Source organism: Megalobrama amblycephala, linkage group LG21 (assembly GCF_018812025.1).
Source record: "Megalobrama amblycephala isolate DHTTF-2021 linkage group LG21, ASM1881202v1, whole genome shotgun sequence".
NCBI classification, from domain to species: domain Eukaryota; kingdom Metazoa; phylum Chordata; class Actinopteri; order Cypriniformes; family Xenocyprididae; genus Megalobrama; species Megalobrama amblycephala.
The window spans coordinates 25242904-25263446 of NC_063064.1; the positions used below are offsets into that span (position 1 = coordinate 25242904).

The following is a 20543-nucleotide window of genomic DNA, read 5'->3' on the forward strand; positions in this document are numbered from 1 at the left end:
AAAGCATCTTGCCGTCAAACATCCCGATTTGTACAAAGAATTTAAAGAGCGACAGGTTAGTGAATGTGATACCAGCATTATGTTTATGCTCTCAAACATTAAATGAGTGTTATTTATTTATTTTACTCATGCAGGCAGAACTCTCACAAAGAGGTGTGTTATTGAGTCTAAGTTTAATAAGTGATATCTGGTTGCAAAAATAAAATTAATTTAAAAATACATAAATATGTGAAGGGTATATACAGTTATTTTAAACCAATTTATGCTTTAATAACATTGCTTTAATTATTTACAGTAATATAATTTTTACAATAATCTTACTGTCAAAAACACCTACATGTATAAAAAAACAGCACAAAAGCATAACAGCAAATAATTTACAATTTTATCGAGCGTGAAAATAATAAACATTAAAAATTATATTAAATCTAACTCTAACTTCATGGCAATGAAGCTCAAATCCAGAAGTATCAGCCTGCACACTGGTGAAGAAAGAAGTTCTGTCATATGTTATTTATTTACTTTTCCTGCTGTTTTAGGTTTTTGCCATAGTATCGTTTAAGTATCGGTATCGTGATATTTAAGTTGGGTATCGTATCGAAGTCAAAATTTTGGTATCGTGACAACACTAGTTCTATCCCCTGGCTCACCTGTTATTCGGTAGAATTCGTTGTGCTGATTTCCATGCATCATTTGGCACAGTAGCTAATAAGATTTCCCTCAGTAATTGTTTGCCTTATCGCACTCAGTTAGAGGTTTGAAGACGCAGAAGACGGCACGCAGGGCTTATATAACAGCCTATATAGTTTTTCTCAGTTACAGACCTGAACCCGACCCGAACCCGAAGCTATTCGTGAAACTTTAACCCGAACCCGACCCGAAACCTGGGAGCTCTTCGGGACCCGTCGGGCTCGGGTCGGGTTGCAGACCTCTAATTCTCATAGAATATCAAATCAATAGCGCTTCATTTGTATCACAGCTCAGCCACAGCCGTTGAGCTTGGTAAAGCCTCAGTTTCCTTCTAATCTCTAACCGTTTCTCCTCCTAATCTCCTCCATATCGCTTTAAAATATGGCATTTTGTGCTGCGGCGGTTCGCGTGACACTAACCTGAAACCAGACTTCATTCACCCCAATGGAAAGCACATTTAATTGTTCTTAATTGTTCCCTATCCTCTATAAAGTGCACTATGTGCCATTCACCATGTAGAAACTAGTAGATGTGTGAACAAGTGACCGATTTCAGCTTCAGCGTCTATTTGTAATGTAGGGGCGGGACGCTTTAGATTCTAGAGAGCATTTGATTGGACAGAAAATCTCATGAGAAGCTGTTGTGCAGTGATGTCATTAAAATCATTGATCCATATTAGCAGAAGTGAGAGACTGTAAGTTTTGAATGCTTATATCTTCTAGGCATGAATTTTGTCATTGTTTTGGAGCAGACTAGCTTATAGATAAGCATAAGGTTAACATATTCATACTAAAAGACAAAAAACTTAAATTTTGATTTCATGATGACTTTAAAGGGACATAGTTATTGTATATCCACATTAAGGTCCCAATAGAATGGTTTTCACATCCATAAGTGTCCCATTGATTTTTACAGGCTATTTTCTTAGCTTCTGCAAATTTTGCTAGTCAGCCTATGTCATGTTAATAATTTAGCATATTGCTGGGCCTGTGCAGTTCTTTGTAATATGAGGCCATTTTAATGTTTGATTTTTAAAAAAAACATTTTTGTTTACCATAGTATGAAAATAACTTTTGAAAGTCCTTTGAAATCTCTTTCTTGGCAAAAACATCACTGCCCTAGAACACAGTTTCCGATATGAGGGCATTATCCTATAGTCTCTTTCTTTCTGTCTCTTGCTTTCAGTCGAACTATCTCTGTACTGATCTTAGAGGAATGTGATAGATCCGATATTCTAAGGATCCAGTTGGGTGGGGGAGTTTGGTGAGAGGGCCCTCCCAGTCACAAACAACTGGCAAGAGGACCCTCCCAGTCACACACAAATGAAGATCAAAGAAGGCAGGCAGGGATTTACAGAGATTAAAGCAAAGTGAAGGACAAACAAAATCCTCCCGGGTTTTGATGAGGGGAAATTAAGGCCACGGCTCAGCATCAGATGAAGACAAACAAACAGAGCGCCTGCCAAATGACACATCTCAGACAGGAAAAAAACATGCATGCACAAATAACATGTTTTAAGCTTTCATAATGGCTGAGGTTCTCCAGGATTTTGCTTGTCAAGGTTTTTTTTTTTTAAAGCCAGGAGTTATTAATCAAGGAAGAGGGAGGTTGATGAGATCACTTGGAGTTGGAGCATGTTTTTACTCTCCCTTATAATAATATTATATGTGTATTTTTATAATCAATTTTATATTTCTTAATATAACTAAATTTCGCAACTACAATTTAGAGAGAGAATTATGGAAATATAGCCTTCCACAGCCTGTCCACAGATTTGAATAATACACAGTGATGTCATTAAATCATTAATCATTAATCATTTTGTTACAATGAAAAAAAACAATTCAATTCACATTTTTTGTATAGTGCGTTTCACAATACATATAGCAGCTTTACAGAAAAACTGCTATTATATCATTAGGATCTCTTGTCATAAAAATGCTGCTCACTGCTCAGTTTGACCTGTCCTGTGGTGTGACTTGCTAAATTTCATGTAAAACTTATTTACATTTTTCATTTTTCAAATTGTATTATATTCCTGAAATGAAAATATTGTATTTTCTTTGACATGAATTGAGAGACCATGTAAAATATGTGTACTTTTAAAAAGCCATTTGTCTCACCACAGGACCAATAAAGGGTAATAAGGTGTCGTTCCACACCCGTAAGACCTTCGTTCATCTTAGGAACACAAATTAAGATATTTTTATAAAATCTGATGGCTCAGTGAGGCCTGCATCGCCAGCAACAGCACTCCCTTTTTCAATGCCCATAAAGCTACTAAAAACATATTTAAAACAGTTCATGTGACTAGACTACAGTGGTTCAACTTAAATATTATAAAGTGACTAGAATTTTGTGCGCCAAAAATAACAAAATAGCGACTTTATTCCACAATATCTACTGATGGGTGTTTTCAAAACACTGCTTCATGAAGCTTTGAAGCTTTACGAATCATTTGTTTCGTATCAGTGGTTCAGAGCACCAAAATCCCATGATTTCAGTAAACGAGGCTTCGTTACGTCATAAGTGTTTTGAAACTTCAATAGTTCACATGACTCTAGCAGTTTGATATGCGCTCAGAACCACTGATTCAAAACAAATGATTCGTAAGCTTCGAAGCTTCATGAAGCAGTGTTTTGAAATCGCCCATCACTAGATATTGTGGAATAAAGTCGCTATTTTGTTAATTTTGGCGCCCAAAAAGTATTCTCGTCGCTTTATAATATTAAGGTTGAACCACTATTAAGGTTGAGTCACATGTTTTAAATATGTTTTTAGTAGCTTTCTGGGCATTGAAAAAGGGAGTGTTATTGCTGGCGATGCAGGACTCACTGTGCCATCGGATTTTATCAAAAATATCTGAATTTGTGTTCAGAAGATGAACGAAGGTCTTACGGGTGTGGAACGACATGAGGGTGAGTAATAAATGACATAATTTTTGGGTGAACTAACCTTTTAAATTCAACTCAAAAAGTTGATTTAAAGGTGTCAAAATGTCCGCTACCCTTTAGCGGTTTTTGGAAAGAGATTTCAGATCCATTTCTGTGGTTTGAATCTCATAGAATTTTATTATACATCAAATAATGGTATCTAAAGGGCCAAACAGAGTTATTTGTCAGGCAGTCTTATCAAAGCTCCTATTTACACTGCAAGTACTGCTGTCATTCTGCTGGGAGATGATTTAAACAATGCCTGGCGGAAACACTCTGGAAACCCGTTAATCTGCCATTAATCTCCCACCTTAATCAGCGCTATCGTGGCGGCCCATCAGATGGGTGATCGATCCCGCAAGCTATAAATAGCTTAGAGCAGTGTGGGCTAAACAACTCTCTGACGTGATGTACGTTCATTAGACCTGGATGCTTGAGGTGTTTAGTACATCCTGTCCTCTCTGAGATAATCATAATCACTTCCTCTCTTTCTTTTTAATCTTTCACTTTATCCCGCATTGTTTACATCTGTTGAAAACTGTCCTGTGATCTCTCTATACCTGGGGACGGCAACCTGTTTTACATGAACTGACGTGTCAATCTCCAAATTACATCTATTATATAGTATAGACCATAATACAGTATGCAGTGGACCCAAAATGTATTTGGACATTTTGGACACTTAAATTACAGTTAAAATTTTAGAAGATTGCATACACTAACAAAAAACCTTTCTCAATTTGCTATTGATTTTGAGCAGCTGATTAAATTTTTTTTTATGGATGTATAAAATCAACTCAATTAGTGTTGTCAAAAGTACCGACTTCGGTGATGCTTTGAGTGCTGTTGAGTGGATTTGTAAACACCTCTGATTGGCCATTGTGTTCACAAGCTCATCAGATATGTCTGCAATTGGCTAAAATGATCAACGCTTAAAAAACATGTTGTAAATAGACATCAGTGACGCTCTTCACCAAGCGCTTACACAGATACACATGGGAGCATTTGAAAGCAGGCATCTATCAGCGGACCGGTCAAATTCAAACACTTCTGTGTGCTTTCAAAAGCCCCCGTGCATTGATCATTGTAGCCAATCACAGACATATATGTTGAGTGTGTGAACACAATGGCCAATCAGAGGTGTTTACAAATCCATGCAACAGCGCTCAAAGCACCACATTTTTTAAATTTCAGTACCGACTATATCAAAGTCTGTACTTTTGACAACACTACTATTAATCAATTTGAACTCTTTAAAAATGAGTACTACAAGTTATGAAGAAATACGTTTTTATAAAATACAAAGTATTTTAGTCCAAATTCTTTTTATCTCTATTTTAAACCATAACAGATCCATTATTTGTTTTTAATAATTTGAAATCTAACAGCTCTTTGTGAAATGTTTTGCTTGAAAAACAGGGCCACTGTATATTCAATATGCTATATTGAAGGAAGTATTGCTTTATGAGTGAAAATCAGCATAACTGAAGTGCGTAATTGCTGCAGCTCTGCTTTGTCTGCGAGTAGGACTGCGCAACCCACAGGACAGTAGATCCGTTTCGTTGAGCGTTCCACTTTTTGTTCAGTGCAGATCGGTTTCTGGTTTGCACTGTCTGTGGGTTGCGCAAGTAAATGGTATGGTTCTCTGCGCTGTTCATTGGGCTGTGCAAGAAAACAGATCCACTCTCCAGTGATTCGCACTGTGCTATTCAGCTGTGTATTGCAGTTTCATCCCACTTTTGGAGCGCTTGGCTTCCCATAAAGCATTATAACTCAATAAAACTCAGTGTGTGATTACAAAGAAGGATTGCTGAAAGATTCATGCAGATATGATTGACTTCAGCATTTCTAAAATAAACAACTGAATAAAATTATACGCATAATATTCCTCTCTCTTCTGTTATTGCTAGCATGCCAGTGATTACATCTCCGTGTTCCGATGGTGGCAAACTTGCCTAAGTTCCTTGCCGATCCCTGCTTTATACTCTTTCTTATTACCAGCATTCCCTTGTTCTCTTCCTCTCAGTTCTCTTTGCCATTCCTGCCCCCCTCTCTCTTTTCTATGTCCCTTTGACCATATGATTAAAGCACTCCTGCCCAGGACACATACAGGAAGCACAGTAATAATGTCTGACCTTTTGAACAATGACTATGTGGATCCACTCTCATGCAGGTCAGAATGTAGAGTCCATCAGAGATGCAGACCTGCCTGAGACGTCACAGGCCCACCTTTCTTAGTCCTAAAATTCTACATAATGTCTGTCATTCAGCTACTTCAAAATGCTGCTGCTCCCGGGGTTATTTCGTGTTGGAAAATATATAATTATGTGCCTGTTGCTAGGCAAACACTTTACTCTGCTGTGGTCTCTTGTCATTGTTATGTTGTGATGTGAGCCTGTGTGCATGTGCATATGGCTAAAAGAGAGGGAGAACGTAAAATTGTAGATGTGATTAAAAAAATGCCGAAAGGTCAATGACGTGCTCCTGCTGTAGATGATGAGGCTTGAAGGGAGGTGCTTTTGTTGTTTTAACCATGAAGGGCCATAAACCATTTTTATGAAAGATAAAAGCACACATTTTGATCGGTTGATGAGGTGAAAGGGTTCCAGCTGAGGGTACTTATGAAACCACCAACAATGCTGGACTTGCAACAGTGTTTCTAAAGAATATTTCATTGTTCTTTTCAGTATAAATTAGGGCTGTCAAGTGATTAAAATTTTTAATCTAATTACATGATGTGGCGATTAATTAATCTAATTAATCGCACATCAAATTTGGCTGAGAAATTACTCCAGAATGATAATTCTGGAGCTCTAGGTACTTTATGTCATTCACTGATCGGTTTGTGCCGCTTCAAGCCCAACAAGCCCAACATGGTTCACCTGATTCGTTCAAAACGGTGATTCCGAAATCAAATGCTGCTGTGTGTTGCTCGGAGATGAACAGTTTTGTTTTGTCTTTATGTTTTCATTGGCAAAATTGAGTAAAACAGACAATTTAATGTCTTAAAATACACACAATATTAACTTCTTATTTATTGAACTGTTGTATAAAATCAGTATCAGATTTGCACTCATGCTATTCTGGACAGAAAAACGGGGACATTTTTTGCCCCATATCTTTTCCCCTGAATTTTAGGGACATTCTAACTGCATTCTATAGGCTCCATCACACAGTGAGTTGTTGCCCTGCATCATATTCGTCATCAATCAACTGTATGAAATGTCAGATGACCTACGCAGGTCTGGGGTGGGGCAAGTGTGTTAAATGCGCTAATATTTTTAAAGCGTCATTTTTCACCGTAATTAATTAATCTAATTAACGTGTTAAATTCTAACTGGCTTAACCAGCGTGTCCAATCCTGTTCCTGGAGATGCTGTCCTGCAAAGTTCTGCTTGAATCAGCTAAATAAGATCTTGAGCAACACTTAATAATTACAGACAGGTGTTTTGAAGCAGGGCTGGAACTCTACAGGATGCTAGATCTCCGGAAACAGGATTGTGCACCCCTGAGCTAAACTTTTAAAGAATTCAGTTCTTAAAGTTGCAATGAAATGAAAGTAGAAACAGATCTTTTCTTCTGTATTGTGACTGAAAAACTGAAGGATGGGGACTTCTGTCATTTGGTTTTTAAGTGGATGAAGGAGGATCGAATTGTGAGCTTGCAGTCGATTGTAAGAAAGGGGCGAAGTTTAAGTAGACTAAATGATTGAAGAAGTCCAGCATATGTCACCTGAGAGAAGTCTGTCATTTCACTGGAAGGTAGTTATGACATTTCGATTAAGAATTACAAGGTAATTTTTAATGAGACATGCACATGGAAGAAACGTTTATAATAAGATCAATAACAGCAACATAGGGTAAATTTTCATTTCATGTCAACTTTGAGAGTGATTCTCGAAACGGCTTGCAACAACCAGTGGCAGACCCTGCCCACATTTGCTCTGAAGTTATCTGTCAACACAATGTCTATGAATAGGTTTGTGTTGATTAAAATGCCTGTTTTTCTGCTGGGTTCAAGTCAAGTCTTCATTGTAATAACTGTGTTTGATACTTTTCTTATGAAGAAAAACAGTATTGACAGGAATAGTCTGCATTATTCATATAAAGAATAAAACACAGTGCTCATTAATATCTCTTTCAAGATATCAGCCATGTTTTGAAATATAAAGCTCTTATTTAGTTTCAAAGGGGTTGCTTGAATGAGGTTAATTCAGAATTAAATATATATGACAGGATCTGTAAAATATGTATAGAATTTCAAAGAATATTCACTTTCTCAGCTTTTGTAGTGATTGTCAGTTTCTCTAAATGGGTCAACAAGCAACTGAAGAAAGCCTGCAGGATCAGCTTTTGCAGTGTATCGTCCTATTCTTAGCTCTCGTTCGTTTGTTGACTCTGCATGTAATGTTTCAAAATCTTGAGTGGGATTATTAGCGTGTGTAAGTCCATCCCTAGTCTGTGCTTATGATAATTAAACATTAGTCCAATTTTATGTGCCCTTATCATCTGTAACATCTTCAGGTCTAGACACTCCTTTGGGAAATTAACTTTGTTTAATGAAAAAATCCTGTTAGAAATATTGCTGGAGTCAACAAGACCTCCAGTATGTTTAAAATCCTGACACTGCCTGTTTACTAATTTCCCACTCAAGAAAGGGCTTGATTACTTTCAGGACATGCGGAAGCTCCGAAATATGTGCTTCAGTGAAATTTATAAGGTCCTCCTCGTGAATTCAGACATGAAATATTTTGTTGTCCTCATCAAATGATGTCATACCCTTGAGGGTGTCACATAAACGTCAGGTATATCATTTGCAATCTCTGAGGTTGTATTTCAGTGCAAACAAATCAACCTCGGATGAACTTTGCAGAGCATCTAGTAGGACACTTCATCACTTTCTTTGGTGCACTTTCTTAAAATGCTGCTTATTACTGTAGGAGTAAATCTGAAGGGGGTGCTGTGTGTCATTTGTTCGGCTGAGAGTGAAAGGACGATGCCGCAGCTGTTCTCTCTGATGTAGCGAAGAGCACTGCTGACTCAGATTATGGCTCCCTTATGGTGACAATAACACATGTGAGCCCCCTCACAATGGCGAGACTTCTCTCTTTTCTCATTAAGTTGAAGAGAAAGTGGGAGTGTGTATGTGTAAGATAGAGAGAAATGAGGAGGAGGAAAAACAGAAAATGAAGAGTGGGTGAACAGAAACATGGGCGAGATTGAGGAGGAGAGAACAAAAGAGATGGAGAGCTGGCCATAGGGAGCATCAAAATGGGGAGTAGGCAATTCAATGTCAAATGAGTGATTGTCAGACAAAATGTTGCCACAAATGCAAAGGCCCTCTAAATAAAGATATATTTTTACCCTGGTCCATGGAGAGTGCTGCAAAGTGCTTACGCTGCTGAAACAGGAGAGAGCTTTAAAATGCTCCCTGGACACAGCTAATGGTTCCCTAACCTGCTGTTCATTGTTTTGTTATTCTGACGATACATGCATATTCTGGAAGCTTGAGACTAATGTGTTTGGGCTGTCGAGCTGTGGTTCATTAGAGTTCTTTTGATCTATGTGTTTCCATGGAAAAGGCCATTGAAGGATGCAAGAAAAGCAAATCACGGCATGTTATTTACCTTTAAAGTACAATAGTCTTACATTTGGTATGGTCTCACATGAACTTCCTGGGCATTTAGTCTTTGTCTGCGCAAAAGCAGTTAGGGCTCACTCGCACAGAATGCGTTTTTGCTTTAAAAACACGAGACGCGGGCAGTGGAATGGGGAAAAACACAAGGTCTTGAGATACTTTTTTTTTTTAAATTAACTGATTTTAACTTGAGTGCCACATTTTTAGAGCGCCGTGTCATGTGCGAGATGCTGCAAAAGACGCAAGACATGTTTAGATGGAAACAAGTAGCGCATTGGAATGGAAAAAACACTTTCTGTGTGAACGGCCCCTTAGTTTGCTTGATGGTTGGTTGCATGATTATCTGTGGTGATATATAAAAAAGCAGTAATTGGTTGTACATTCCTTGCTTTTAAAGCGTCCAGGACTGAAGGCCACAGAAATGTTTTTTTTAGTCTCTTTCATTCAAGCTGAAAAGGGTCTTGACCTTTAGCAAATTTTTCCAACCACATTGAGCAAAATATTCGAAAGATTAAAATTACCACTGCTGTAATGAACTGACAAGATTTGAGTGAACACTCTGATTCAATTGGTACTGTCACATACTGTACCCGATATTAAAATTTCTCTTCTCTGAACTCCTATTATAATAGTCACAATCTCGGATGAGTATAAAAATCCTGACAACCCAGACACTTTCAAACATGAAACACATTGAAGTGAATTCTTTAAAAACAGACCGGGGTCAATGACAAACTGGCACTGACAATTCAGTCGGATGAAAGACATGCTATATGTGACAGCTTGCAAGACTCAAGACTTTAATTAACTCTCAGAAACTGTCCTTCTTTACAGATAACAGATGTCTTTACATCACACCCTGCACAATGAGGCTATGCCACTACAATTAAAAGTTGTCTTGTTTCAGATTCGAACCCCATTGAGCTGAAATGATCTTTTTATTAAATTGTATCCAGTAAAACAAAAAGGGTTTGAGTTAATATTTAGTGCATGCAAAAACATTGTATAAAATTGAAAGTCATATAATGTTTTTTTAAATAAAAAATAAATAAATCAATCATAATAAATCATATAATACAATAAAATAAAAATCAGATGATAATATTTATACAACTTTGAATTTATATACCCTTAGCTGTTTTCCATTTCAAATGAAGAATTAAAGACAAATCTTTTTTTTGTTTCTCTTTTCTTTTTTTTTTAGGTTTTAATGCAACTTTTCATTCTTTTTTTTATCCAGATTACTGTGAAGAGCCACTGATGACATCACTACCCCCATCATCCTTCCAGAACTCATCAAAATTTTCTGACAGGAGGTCACCACACTATGCTAAACTCAACAGAAAAGATGGTATGTACTCCTGTCTTCTTGTTCTCTTGCCCCGTTTGTATAAAATAACATCCAGTTGTCTGTGTTTATGTGACTGGAGAATTAAGCAGAAGAGAAATTTGTCCTTGTCAGGAAAAGTGTTGACGTAAAGCTTTTTTTTTTTTTTTTGAATACCTAATGTAATGCGACTTAGCTTCCACAAACACTGCAAAAAAGTATTAGACTTTACACTTTCTATGGAGGGAATATAACATTCTGCCAGTGTCCATGAGCAGTACTGATGTGAAAAGCTCTGGTGATTAGCTGTGCCCAAAGCAAGATTTGAAGATTTTAGAAGTCATTTCTTAAGTGTGACAAGATATAGACGAACATAAATCTCTAATGACAATATGCAACTTATTTATAACCACTCAAAATGTAAATATGGACACAAAAGAAGGTAAAGGAACTAAAAGAAGTTTCAAAACTTACTCTTATGATAAATAAATGTAATTTGTCCAGGGTGCTTTCCTCCCTTAATACCCAGTGTCAATGAATATTCAAATCAGCGTTAAAAAATTCTCGTTTTTAATAAGTTTTTGCAAATTGACAAGCAACAGCTACGCATTTCCAAGTCTGTATTTTCCAAAAGCATTGTAATAAGTAGATTGTAGAAACCATTGGGACCAATGGTCTCTTTGATCTACTAGGCACAATGCTTTTAGGTATCGCAGAACTGGTTCATTTTTTGAATAACACTGTGTTCAACCAAACTCGAAGCGATGCCACGACACAAGATAAAGGCGTCTTTTCTATGTTCCAAACAGAGTTTTTGTCCTAGCCAGCCACGATGGTGATGCGCAATGAGAATCAGGAGATTATATTTTAGTAACTGTTTCTATTTCCACAACATTGTAGCTGGAACAACAACATATGACCATGATAATCTCAGGTACTAATTATTCCCCCTCTCTTCCCCCCACACGCTCGCCTGACTGGCTGTGATTTTGATTGATTGTGTCACTTCTCGTAGTCGTATTATATCTGGTGGTCTGCTTAGGACACTGTGCAAGAAGGTTTACAGCAAGATATTCCTAACATGAAAGTGAAGGGAAAGTTTACCCAAAATGAATATTCTGTTATGATTTACTCCCCTTCATGTTGTTCCAAACCTGTATGACTTTTTATCTTCTGTGATATTTGAAATTTTGGGAGGGGGGGGAGTTTTGTCGCTAAAATGAAAGTCAGTGGTCACCAAATCTGTTTGTTTACCAACATTTTTCAAAATATCTTTTATATTCCACAGAAGAAAGTCACACAGGTTTCGAACAACATGAGCATGAGTAAATGATGATTTTATTTTTGGGTGATCTATCCCTTTACATCAGAAATGCCAGTGGATACAGGTTTCCTGAACAACAGCAGCCCCCAAAACCATGGGGAATGAAACCCAGAAGGAGTATAATGGCTGCTCTTGATTTGCTTAATGATCCTAAAACACTCACAGTCTCAAAGTATTTTGCCAGAATGAGCTTTGGCAAATCATGGGGTATAACAAGAGGACTGTATAAATTATGACTAAGCAAATGTGTTGTGGTTTTTACTTTAGGGAGGTGGAGAGCAGTTTGATTAATGCAACCTAACAATCAGCAGCTGATTACAGTCTGTAGAAGCACTTGAAGAAAACTCCCCAGCCAATTAGGCAGTTACGCATAGACATGCCATAAATTCCAGTTTATACTGAGCCCCTTTGAGAGCGTTGTTTGACCTCATGGCCCAAAAACACTCCAATTACTTCCTTATGATGCTTGGTGGCACTCGCAAATGATCACAATCCCAAACTTGGTAGTAGATTATTAACTTTTCGTGAGAGACACATGAGACATAAATTTACAACTATTACGCTATGTAAATATTGATTTGCATTTGTTGGCAAACTTAGCATATGCGCCGATTAATGTTTCTGCCGGTGGGTGCCCACACTATAATGTTGCGCTTATGGCAACATTAAATCATGGAGAGAAGACAATTCTAGATTCACGGCTGCACATGCAGGAGGACAAAAGTTTGAGCGCCCCAGATGTGATATCTGAGCGAGAGCGCGCGTGCGTCCAGTTTTGTGCAGGGGAATCCGCCTGTGAGTGGAGAGATTGCTCACGCATTTGATGCGCTCTCGACATTTTTTCAATATATTAACGTCATAGAACCCACATTAAATGAAATATTAACGTGAGAAGAAAGTCGTGTCTGAATTTCGCAATTTTGTATTGGTTAAAACAAATGGAGAATATCTCGTTTTTTCTGTAGGTGCTCGACCATTTCCGTGTGTGGCGCTTGATCGCCGCCGTTCGTTGGAAATATTTAACATCAGGATGGATGATTACATGCTTTAAATCATCGATTTGGGCAGCTTTGAGCAGCTCTTGAAGTTCTTTTCCAGTATGGAAGATGAAATCCTTGCTGGTGTAACATTAGTTGTGTTTACTGACTTTGATGAGGCCCGCTCTTTGCCTGTCCACTCAGTTGTCATCAGCGGGAAAACCTCTCTCTATGATTGCGCTGGTTGGTTATTTTCACAGCTAGAATATGATGGCTGCACAAATATATTTTTAAATGCTCATGGTTTTTATTATATTTCTTACTGTGGTATTGTAATTTCAGGGATGAAAAAAAAATTACAGACATAAATGAAATGCGGGACACTACTTAAGTTCACTACTTAAGGGGACAAAGCTCCTAATTTCGTGACTGTCCCGCAAAATGCGGGACGGGTGGTCACCCTACTTTAGACTTATGTTTACATTTTAATTATTTGAGTTTTCCATGGTTGTTGACATTTCTGTCTTAATAACTGAGGGGATTATTATCAGAGGAAAGTTAAGTTTAAAATAAAAATGTTTAACACTCTGAGGTCTGAAAACGCGCCGGCGCGTTTTGCAGGTTTTTTTTCACATTGCAGCAAAACAGACTTAAAATACTCCGTCATTTTTTGTCATAGAGACATAAGTAATATATCAATTGAAACTATAGAATATCTTCTTTTATTTGTGTACACTCAGAGTAAAAACACAATGTTGTGCTTTTTGTAAAATAAAGAAAACTAACATGATGCGTGATTTCTCCTCTCCCTCTGAACGAAGTCCAATCTGATAGTTCTCAGAAAATGAACTGTAACTTAGTGAATACTAATCACAGAAAAATTAAACTTATGTCTAAAAAAACATTAAGATGTCAGGTTTTAAATCATGTAAGTCAAATCGAAAACAAACCTTCTGTGTTTATGTAATCTGTATGAAAAGAGAGCCATGTCAGAAGTCCGTGATTCAGCTCATTATCCGCTAATGCGGCCACGCCCACGGAGCCAGCGCTATTCAGACGCAAATTCAGAGGCAATACATGCATTCATCGTCTCAATCGTGTATTTATTGTCTTGAAAAGTGTTTATCTGGATGTAAAAGTCATGGTTAGCGAGCTCTAGAAGACATGCAGTTAGTTCCTGTTTTCTTTTCTTCTATAGATGAATTTTAGATGAGTTTTTGTTTCTTTAGCGCCCTCCGGCTGCAGTATGAATTGGAAACTCCATTCATGGAATAGCCTCTTCTTCTTTTAGATGAATTTGTGGACTAAAAATGCACAGAGAGCGCCCTCCGACTTCAAGGATGAATTGAAAACACCAGCGCTCATAGTAATGACAATGAATATTAAATAAATATAACTCCTCTGTATAGAAAATTGACATAAGCATATGAGAATCCAATATTTCTCCAAATGTGCATGCTTTTAAACTAAAAGCCTATATTCAGACTCTTTGCATCACAGAAATACATTATATTTTAAAGTATAATATGAAACCATTACTTTATATTGTAATAATATTTTTGTATGTTTCATATATCATGATGAGCTTGAGACATCACAGAAGGTTTTTTTCACACCCTACCTGACTGAAATGCCTCATTAATATGCAAGTCATTTCAGCTCATTACTATCCAATTCTTTTGTCTTCTCAGGTGAGAATGGCCCATTATTCAGTGGTGATTCACGCCTCCACGCATACTGTGTTTCTTGGCAAAAAGTGTCTTACAAAAACTAAATCAATATATTGTTTTATATGAAGGAGTAGGCAGCATAATTTTTACATAATTTTGAAGCAAAAACTCTAGTTTACAACCTCCAATACCCTAAAGTATTGTAAACATAGATTTACTATACCTTTTTTGGCCTTATTTCAGTGACTTAAGTTTTTTGTTTTTTCAATAACCACGCATAAATGTTATTCCTTCAAGAACACAAACATGTACATACATGTTCCTCACATATTATTGTAGCCTAGTTTGTGCTGAATACAGTGTAATGACACTTTTTCCATTAATATGTTTATGAACAACTGAAAAAAGCACAAATGTCAGGGCATGTCAAAACTTCTCCAGGCCCCAAATCAGCCTCAGACTCCAGAGGGTTAAATGTAATATATTTTTCTCCTGGTCCATATTTTAAATGGGTCATAAAAATATCAATAATTATCGATATCGACCGATATGAAACACTGATATCGTGATACAGTTTTCAGCCATATCGCCCAGCCCTACTTCCAGCGCTAATAAGTGGGGCTACGATATGTCGGCTTGCCCATGTCACCCTCAAGGCATTTCTTTTTCTCATCATGCCTAGTCACAGCAGGAGGTTTTCTTTCACTGTGAGACACAGACAGGCAGCCCGTTCCCAGTCACTGCCAGCCTGATCCAAACGTGTGCAGACACCAAATGTTGTTATCTTTAGATCTCTCCATCTATTTATTGTCTGTCTCTGATGGTCATTAGAATACAAGATCTTTAACTTGTAATTTATGTCTGTGCCTGTTATTTATGTCAGCTGGGAAATTATTTAATAAATTAAATAAATTGCTCATGCTAAAAATGCATTTTCTGGATGCACATACTCTATAAGAATTTCATATCCGCCTCTTCATGGAGTCTGCAGTGAAGTCTAACAAGCTCAGAGTGTTCACCCTGACCTTATGTGAAATCTTCACAGATGATACCCAGTCACTGAACAGCACTGATGAAGCATTTATTATCTGACCATCTTGTTCTGACTTGCCCCGAGGCAACCCTGTCACACCTGACCTTGAGGGTTTCCTTTTTCCACACCAGCTTTATGTCCTCTTTAAGGGAAATCAATGCTATATACAATATTTTGTTGACTTGTGTACTTACATTATCCCAGATGTTTCCACGAATGTTTAAATCCAGAAAAATAAGAAATTTTAATCAGGACACAGACCATGTCCGTGTGTCACCTATCAGTGATATCATACCCTTGTTACTCTTGATTTCCATAGAAACCATGGAAACACCAAAGACCAATGTTCCCTCTAAGCTGCGTGCCGGGGCCGTGCAGAAATAAATAATTGCAGCGCAGAGAACAGACATGAAAATCATGTGTGGGGAAATCCATTTGATTGTAGTAGCTTAAATGAGAAATAATTGCAGTGCTCTGGACAACCGCTATTGAGTTATTGTCGCTATAGTGTTAGAACCGGTGAATGCGGTTTACAGGTGTCATAGAAAGAGAACGATTGAGCGCATGTGAGCTGGCTGGCCCTGAGCCAAATCAGTTGCAGTAAGAATACTGTAATGTTTGCGGACTAAATACCTCAACACGAGAGGCAACGCGAAACGAAAAGAAATGTGAAATAAAACGTCATGTTTTAATGAAAAGTGGTGGAAATAACGGATGATGGGCACAGAATGCTAACAAAACTCTGAGACATTTACAATCACACACCCACCACAGGTGTAGCTTGCAAACTCAAAATACATCAGTGATATACTGCAGTTTAAATAGATTTTTGTGTGTGGTGGTGGTGTGGGTTTCAGGGATGTTTAGATAACTATAAAAGAGTTAACGTTCACTTTTCTTAAAAATATTTAGCTATCAGATCTGTTTAAATGCTTCAGTTTATTTTCAGTTTATAATATATTAAAACAAATGGAAGCATTTAAACTGATATAATAGCCTACTGTATATCAGTTTAAATACTTATCATATTTTATTATATTATAATGTAAGCCTAATAAAAAATTGATCTCAAGGGGATTGTTTAGGGCTCCTTGCCACGAAAAATCTTGAAACCTCCTGGTATATAAAATCTGGGAAATTCATAAGCAATAAACGTAATTTTGATGGTTTAACATTGTCTGTTGCTAATAATTGACTTTACAAAACATATTATGGTTGTTCCAAACCATCATTGTAACTGCTCATATTATATTATAAAGAATTGAACTGCAGGAGGACAGAAATTATTTTTTAATAGAATTTCTTGGTAAAAACTGGTACAGTTAATACAGCAATGTGAAAAAATCTCAAGTAACCAAAAATGTGCTTAATTTAGTGACTGAACTGCTTGTTTTCAAACATATTATTTAATATATCATATCAGTTACATCAAGGGTCAAATAAAATAGAAACGACACATTAAAGTTAAGTGTTACAGTTGCATGATAAAACCATTTTTTTTTGTGTGTGTTTATGTTCATTGTACAGGTCTGATATATAGTATGTTTTTGCTCAGGTGGCCAAAATGTGTGCTCAACAGAGAAAAGTTTTGCTCAGCGAGAAAAAAATTAAGAGGGAACATTGCCAAAGATGCTTTAATATATTATGTGTTTTTATTAGACAGGTAAGCAACTGTTCATACATTCATCAACAGAAAACTAATCATTGTTATATAGCTCAACAATGTTAGTCTTATTGTTTAAATCTCGTTTTCTTGATTTACAGCGAGTACCATGTTTAACCATGCCTAATATCGATCTAGCTTACTGCAGTGTGCAACAAGTGTCAACTGTGAATAACAACTTTCAACACACAAATGTATCTAATATGATAAACAGTGCTGCGTTACCCCACATACTCATGACTGGAAAGAGCGGAAGCGTTCATCCGCAACATAATAAAAGCTCCTCTTCTCTCATTAGCAAAGGCTCCAGTGGCCTCGTTCCGCTCCAGTGGCTTTCAGCCACACCCTGCTAGTAATGTTAATACATATTTAATACATTAGCTCATCCATGAATATGATTTCTGCCCGAGTCTCGTTGGATTCCGGTTGTAGATGTGAAGACAACACCTCCCATGATTCCGCGAAATCATGGCGTCATCAAACTATGCCTTAGTTTTGAATAAGCAACCGCTAGCGGCAAAAAAAAATTACATATTGGGATAGGGGTGTGCGATATTGACACAAATAGATGACATAATGATAATCAGACAATATTTTGCTCAATAGTTTTGTGCTGTTACTTTGACTGGTTTATGCCTGCCATGGACAGCTGACTCCTGAAGCCTTTCATGTTTTTTATATTCTGTGCAGTGAATCTTTAATGTAAAATTCTTACATTTAATCAATAAATTATATTAAAATAATAAGGCACTGCTACCAATCAAATTAAATCAGTATAAACACCCATATTTGCACTGCAGAAGTGGCAGAGAAGCTGCATCTGAAGTGGCTTTTTAATGTAGCTCAGAAGTGGCTTTATTGCATTTACAATTGCTTAAATAGAAAAATAAAATGATACTTTAAATATGAAAGTAAAACTGGCAGTAGGTGGTGGCAAGCACTTAATGAGTCTTAATGAGTTGAGTTATTGAGTCATTCATTCAAACTGTTCATTCAAACAATTAATTCAAACAGCAGATTAATTCGGTCATTGAATCATTCATTAAGCTGATCCAATTAAAAAATTTTGTTGACAAAATAAAGAAAAAATGACAATATTGTGTCTTAAATTTAACTCAAAATGTGGGCAGTATTCTTTATTGTTGTTCCAAGGTGTGTTTCATTTCTTTCCTATCATGCCACTTGCAGAAATCAAACACTACTCCTTTAATATAGCGCTTGCTCATTTTATAGATTGCCCTCTCTGCCAGCGTTCTTCCTGCAGGTACTAGGGATGTGTCACGATTTTCAAATATTCGATTATAGAATATCGAATTATAGAATATCGAATAGGTTGTGCGATTGTCATCTTAAAAAATCCTCATGTTTTCAATGGTGACAAGTTCATGTAACCAGAGGGTGGTGCGCGCTGCCAATAACGCACCTAAAAAGCTGTCAATCAACTCTTAGACAACAGTAGAACATGGCATATAACAAGACTGTTAAAATCAATGGTCACACGACACAAGTGCCGTCATTCTGGCACATTCTTCAAAATGTTATAACGCGTTTAGGCAGCCTAAAATCAATATGGCTTTAGGTAGGATTGCTGCGATAGTCGGTGTTGCTGGTGTTCAGGAACAACACCGTTATCATCACTTGTCACCGCACTCGAATTGGCGCTAATTTGAAAGTGAAAGTAAAATCCCCTTGGTCATTCATGTGCGTGTCTACTGGTGGAAAGTGAGCGTTTTCAGTTTATTCCTATGGAAGCTCAACGTAGGAATTAATTGAAAACACTCACTCTGCTTCACACCGTTATGAATGGCCGTGCGGATTTTACTTTCACTTATATTACTGAACATATTAATATGTTCCAGCACATTACAATCATTATATGGCTTGAGTTAAGACAGCATATTCTCCAATGAATTTAACAGTTTATCAATATCAAGCGTGAATGGTCTCTCTCCCTCTCTCTCTGTTTGTGTGTGCATGTGTGCATACATGTGGGGGAGGGGTGCGATTTTCGAATAATAATCGAATAATTCCCAGCAATCTTCGAATATTATTTTTGCTTGTAATGCCCATCCCTAGCAGGTACCGTTTGCCGAATTCTGGGAAAATAAATAGAAAAGGAGGTGGGTACTCAGTAGGCCTGCGTGGGTGGACAGATATTTCCAAGAATTCTGTGAAGTTGTTGTGCATGTGAGACCTGCTTTTACATTTACTCTGCTCTGAACAAGAGATGCTGGAAAAACTACAGTAAGACATGCAAGTGTAGAAATATGCTGTGTAATTTCTAAATTGCCTTTTTTTTAACCGCAGTAATATTATACTGCACTGAGGTCTGTCAGCTCTCCTCTAGGGATGGATCGGCGATTTCTATCTCAAAAAGAGAGAGGCTGAGCCACAAAACTGCTGGAACAAATTTAATTCATTTTTTTCTCTGACCACTAAGCTTCAGTCCTGTCAGCATGATGAACAGGAGTATGAAATCTTAGTGAGTGCTTGAATTGTGGAGAGAATTACGCCCAAATTCTGTTTCATTCCTCTGCACTTTTTTTAAGCACTGGCTCTTAATCTGTCCCTGTAGGTGGTGGGGGATGGTCTCCAAGTGGAGAAGACCAACAACCTTGGCTACAGCTGGACCTACGGGACAGGTTGAAAGTCACATCTATTGCTACCCAGGGTCGCTGGGGCAGCTCTGACTGGGTGGCCCGTTACCAGCTACAGTATAGTGACTCTGGACGAACCTGGAGACCATATAGACAAGAGGAAGTGATATGGGTGAGTCTAGCTAATCTCTGGAACTTATGCATCTTGAGTGATTGCCTAGACAATATTAGGCATTGTTTGAATAATTGGACACCAATGATAAGAAATCTTTAGCACAAGTGAAAATGAAACCATAGCAACCATAACTAAATGGAAGAGACACTGGCTGTCAAATAGACCTGTCAGTACAAAAAAGAAAAAAGTTGACGATATCAGCATTTCTGCGCTACCTGGTACCTGCTGATAGACAGAGTTTATTTACAAGTTAATTCATAAGTTTATTTACAAGAGTTTATTTACAAGTGTTGAGCATTGTAGCCAACCACAATCATATCTGTTGAGCGTGTGAATGCAATGGCCTATCAGAGGTGCTAGTCAGTAAGTTCACTGAAAGCAACACCACTGAAAAAGGTTTTGTTTTGTTCAACAGGCTCATGAATCCTTTCATTATAACAACAAAGTGCAAACTCGATGCAAATAAGAGATTCATTGTACAATTGAGACAGTTTTTTATTATTATTATATCAGGAGT

At 37.3% G+C, this 20543-nt stretch overlaps 1 protein-coding gene across 7 annotated transcripts in view; it reads left to right on the top strand.

The window, feature by feature from the left end:
- cntnap5l (contactin associated protein family member 5 like) overlaps window positions 1-20543 on the top strand; it is a 75812-nt gene that overhangs the window by 12604 nt on the left and 42665 nt on the right. For all 7 annotated transcript variants that reach the window (XR_007182174.1, XM_048172957.1, XM_048172959.1 and 4 more), the window contains exons 2-3: window positions 10501-10611; window positions 19830-20023. Coding sequence is in view for 6 of the 7 variants with exons in the window: in XM_048172959.1 (XP_048028916.1) it covers window positions 10501-10611; window positions 19830-20023 (305 nt within the window). In the remaining variant the exon portion in view is untranslated. The remainder of the gene's footprint in view (window positions 1-10500; window positions 10612-19829; window positions 20024-20543) is intronic.